The following is a 5,190-nucleotide window of genomic DNA, read 5'->3' as shown; positions in this document are numbered from 1 at the left end:
ACCCCTTGTCCGTCAATCCCTCCCGTTCGCATGTACGTCACTGCCGTGGACCAGCAGAAATGCACTGAAGAGCGGCTCGCACGGAGATCGCGCCGTCGCCTCAGCCTATCGCGATCCGCTGATAACCACAGTGCCAGGGAGATGTGGAAACCCGTTTGCTTCACACAAACCTTCTGGCAAATTAAAGAAGTGAGTCATTTGAAAGTTTCAGAATCAATTTGTCACGGTCATCCATGGTGCAGCGGTGGCAACAACACATTCCTGCCTCTCAGCCAAATTGACTTGGCTGTTTCGGAATATAGGAGAGACTTTGATCCCCTCCCCTCCCCCAACACACACACACACACACACACACACACACACTTCTCTTTTGTCTCTACCTTTTCCCCTGACTCTTTATTTGCCTGGTGCATCCCTCGTCTAATCTCCCGCTTCCTCTCCTCTCGCTCAAGGTCTTTGACATGGGAGTCTACCAGGAGAAGATCAGAGCCTACGGCATCCTCTCGGCGCACGAAAACGTCGCCGGCATCAGGGACATAATTCTTGGCGAGCGCAAGGCCTACGTGTTCCTGTACAAGGACTTTGGGGACATGCACACGCTGGTGAAGAGCTGCCGCCGGCTCCACGAGGACCAGGCCGCCAAGCTCTTCCGTCAGGTGGCGTCGGCCGTGGCCCACTGCCACCAGGCGGGCGTTGTGCTGGGAGACCTCAAGCTGCGCAAGTTTGTCTTTGCAGACGAGAAAAGGTGAGGCTTTTAGGGACGTTTCGCCTTTTCACTATTTTTTTTCCTTCCGATTGATATTTACTATTGCTATCCTATTACTGTACAACGGCACTTCCATTGATTCTGCAATCAAAACGGGTTCCCAATAACTGCCATCATTTGAAGCAGTCGAAAGGTTTTCCTTTCTTGGCCGGATGCTGAGAAAACAACACATACAAGTGAACAACAACATTATTTTTTTTAATGTCCTCAAACCAAGTAATTATCAATGTCAAGACCCTATAAACGCCTTTATGAATTTTGTGAAACTCCACATTCCAGGATGTGCGCCAGATCAGAGATAAAGCACGAGTACATTGTGTTTGCATACACTGATATGGACCCAGATTGGATGTCTGGAGTCTCTACTCGTGAAGAAGATGGACAGATAATCTTTCTGTCTCTACCTCTTTCTGTATGTGTGTGTGGGTGTGTGTGTGTGTGTGTGTGTGTGTGTGTGTCCGTCCGGTCTAGTGGGTGGGTGTTTGGCAGAGACGTTCGTCCACGTCCAGACTGCCGACTGAGACACTCACTCCATTCTGCAGTCTGCATTCTAGAATATGTTTACGGTATTGCACGATATCTGTGAGAACTTCAGTCAAATTCCTCTTTTGATTCCCTGGGCCGACATCCAATAACTTTGCCATGGACTACAACCTCAACAACACACACACACACACACACACACACACACACAGCGGCTTGCCTCCAAAAGCATTTGCCACCTCTTTGTCCTTGCCTGGGTTTCTGTATTATAACTCCTTGCTCACCCCACAAAGCCCCCCCCCCGTTCCCCTAACCCTCCTCACCAACGCTCCTTCCAAAGACCTACACCATGGAGATGGATTGGACAGTAACTTTCTCCAGCCGTGACCTCTGGGTTTGGAGGGGTCGCTCTGGATGAATGAGAGCCGACAGCCAGCGAGAGAACTGGGAGCCGCTCGTGTCCCTCTGACGGCTTCGCGGCTGCAGAGGGATGAGTCACACGGCGCGTGTGAGGAGAGGGGTGGGGAGGGGCTCGGCAGCCGTGTGGGCGGGGGTGTTTCACCGCTCGCTTTCATTTATGGATGTAAACGTGAGCGCGCGCGTGCACGTACAGTATGCGTTTGTGTGGGCGACGCAAGTTACAGTCGAGGCCATCCGGATACAGGTTGTGAGCCCCAAAGCTGCGTTTTTTGCCCCCGCCGCTCACCAGGATGGTGCAATGAACTGTGTGTGTGTTTGTTTATTTATTTATCTTTTACATTTTCAGTCACCCCTTGCTTTTACAAGAAGCAGAAGCGGCAGGAATCGTCTGGTGAAGTTGAAAAACATCCACTCAGCCTCCGCTTCCCTTGACCACATTCCGACGTGTGTCGTCTGATTACGCATCATGTTGTGACAGAGCTGATCGCTGCGACTAGAAAACTTGTCGAGCCAGTTATGCAATATGTTAAAACAGCTCGTATTTTGACAGGCCTGGCACCAAGATTCTATTGGATGCGGTTGAAGGCATCATGGAATTTCTTTAAATGACGAAACGGCTCACACTGTGTAGCTGTGCTGGTGCCGATCCACTCTCTTGTGGGAACAGAATAAACAGCGCGCGCACACACACACACACACACACACACACACACACACACGCACATCCAAGCTGAAACTAGTACCGAGATACGCGTTTTTTTTCTCATCTTTTGATTATGATCCTTTGAAATTGTCATTTTCATTGCCTTCATTCCATTCAGTTGAACCATTTCCAAATTGCAATCTGCGATCATTCAAACCTCAATAAACAACCATGATGCAGTGCAATAGGAAACAGCAGCACCTAAAAACCTGCAGAAAGCTACAACAATTTGATTTATGCTATCTCCATTTTCTCTCACACACACACACACACATACACACACACACACACACACACACACACACACACACAGACGCACGCACGCAAGCAAGCACATACTCTATTGCAAGGCCAGTTTTTTTTAGGGAAGGTGACTAGCACTGTGAAACATGTAGAGCCTCACTGTCGGGCCAGCCTGCCCATGCGTCACTGATGTGGCAACAGCCATTCGAGGGTAATTATGGGATGGCTGGTCCTCGGAGTGTGGGACCCAGGTGCAGATAGCCTTAGCTAGAGATAGAGAGAGAGAGAGAGAGAGAGAGGGGGGAGGGAAGGAGGGAAGAAGATATGCACTCTCAACAGAAGGATGACTCACTCTCTCCACCCCTCTAACTCTCACTCTTGTTTTGTTTCCTTCGCTCTCTCCCCTCATTTATCTCCTCCATGCTCTCACTGTGTAGCTATCATTCGTTCCCTCTCCTGTTTATTCTGTCCTTCACTTTGCTCGTTCTCTCATTGTGTGTGTTTCTCTCTCTCTCTCTCTCTCTCTTTCTGTCTCTCCAACCCACCTGCCCCAACCACTAGATATTCAGTCTGATGACTGATGTGTCCCTGAGAGCTGACCCTAACAGTGTGTGTGTGTGTGTGTGTGTGTGTGTGTGTGTGTGTGTGTGCATGCGTGCGCGTACCTGTTAACAATGGGTTGTTAAAAAAAAAAAAAACTCTTTCGAAAGTCGGCTGAAAATTGGATGATTCCGTGATTCTTTACAGCGTTTATTAGTCATGCAAACCCGACAAATTTCTAAAACAATGCGAAAGAGGCACACGTGTTTAAAGAGCCCCCTCACCGTCCTAGCAGCTCCGCTGGTGCTGAGTGCATGTCTTGTCATTAACAGCGCTAAATTTAGGGCGCTATGTGATTGCGTGGGTGTGTATAAATACGTGCGTCCTTTTTGCCAGGAAACTCACTGACAAGTTGCTCAGGCATTTTTATGTCGGCTCGTTTTTTGGTTACTTGCAAATCTAAATAGGCGTGCGTGTGCGTGTGTGTGTGTGTGTGTGTGTGTGTGTGTGTGTGTGTGTGTGTGTGTGTGTGTGTGTGTGTGTGTGTGTGTGTGTGTGTGTGTGTGTGTGTGTGTGTGTGTGTGTGCTATTATGTGCTGTTCCTAAATCTTTAGGCTAAAGGGTACTGGATTTTCCATGATGCATTCAGTGATTTCATCTTAACACAACTCTGAAGTGTTTGACAGGGTTGAGTCAGAAATAGAAAGAGACAAATCCACACACACACACACACACACACACACACACACACACACACGTGCGCGCAGAGAGAAAGAGGTTTTGTGGATGTTATACAATTCAGCGAAAAGGAATTAAGATCTCAGTGATTAAGTGTAAAAGCCGAGCCAATAATTGAAAGATTGTCTTCACATTAATCCCTGTCCTGGAGCAATGTGCATCTCTATTAAAAGAGCATTTCCAGCTCTTGGGGATGTTCACTATAGATGATAGAAGCCCGATACCATCTTGGTGCTATTATAGTTTTTTGTTTTTTTTTGTTTGTCAGTAGCATTCAAAAAAGCACACTGATCCTTATGTTTTTAAATAGTTAATAGTGTTCACAGGAGGTTACTTTCTCCACAAAATGACGTTCTTTAGAACATGTTCTTCAAACGTCCACTGATCGTATATTTCTTTATTTCAGAAGCTTCTGAGCAAGCAGTGGGTGTCGGTGTTCTAATGAACGGCCTAGTTTTCTTGGGGCTTTATGCAAAACTCTGGTGAATCTCATTTTGGGCGACCGCTTCTAACCCGCTGCCCGTCCTTCTCACCCCAGGACCCAGGTGAGGCTGGAGAGCCTGGAGGACTGCCGGGTGCTGGAGGACCCCAGCGACGATGCCATGTCCGACACCCACGGCTGCCCGGCCTACGTCAGCCCAGAGATCCTGAGCGGCTCTGCCCCCTACTCGGGCAAGATGGCTGACATGTGGAGCCTAGGCGTGATGCTGTACACCATGCTGGTGGGCCGCTACCCCTTCCACGACCCGGACCCGGCCACGCTCTTCTCCAAGATCCGCCGGGGCCAGTGCTGTGTGCCCGAGGGACTGACGCCCAAGGCCAAGTGCCTGCTGCAGAGCCTGCTGCGGAAGGAGCCCAGCGAGAGACTGACGGCGGCCGAGCTGCTCGCCCATCCGTGGTTCCACCGGCCGCCGTCATCGCAGGAAGTGTCGGCGGCTGAACACGAGGCGAGCGCCGCCGACCAGACGGTGCCATCATTTGATGTGGACAAGGACGACGATCTGTTCTGCTGATGAGCTCAGCCGGCGCTGAGGGACCAAACACAAAAGCAAATGCTATCACTAGGGATTCATCGTTGTAGTTGTTGTTGTTTGCTTTTTTTACTTCTTTTTTTTTTTTTTTTTTACATCAGCACTTTTACAAATCCCTGTTTGTGTACTGTTGTGTATTCTCACACCCTCTAGCTTTTTACTTCAGTGTACTGTATTTTGTTCCTGTACATTTTACTCACGGAGGGCATTGTTCACAATGATTCTTCATTGTGTGTTTCTATACGTGTGTTTCTATACTTTTTTTG

The 5,190-nt window shown here is 48.9% G+C and overlaps 1 protein-coding gene across 1 annotated transcript in view; it reads left to right on the top strand.

Moving 5' to 3' along the window:
* Window positions 1–4,946, top strand: part of trib1 (tribbles pseudokinase 1) — a gene marked incomplete at its 5' end in the record, with an annotated part of 5,867 nt that extends 921 nt beyond the window's left edge. Inside the window, 2 exons of the mRNA XM_080012189.1 lie at window positions 453–745; window positions 4,432–4,946. Coding sequence (XP_079868315.1) covers window positions 453–745; window positions 4,432–4,906 — 768 coding nt within the window. The 3' untranslated portion in view covers window positions 4,907–4,946. The remainder of the gene's footprint in view (window positions 1–452; window positions 746–4,431) is intronic.
* Window positions 4,947–5,190: the final 244 nt, after the last annotated feature.

This window comes from Zeus faber, assembly GCF_960531495.2.
Source record: "Zeus faber genome assembly, chromosome: 1".
NCBI classification, from domain to species: Eukaryota; Metazoa; Chordata; class Actinopteri; order Zeiformes; family Zeidae; genus Zeus; species Zeus faber.
This window is presented reverse-complemented; position numbering and strand designations above follow the sequence as displayed.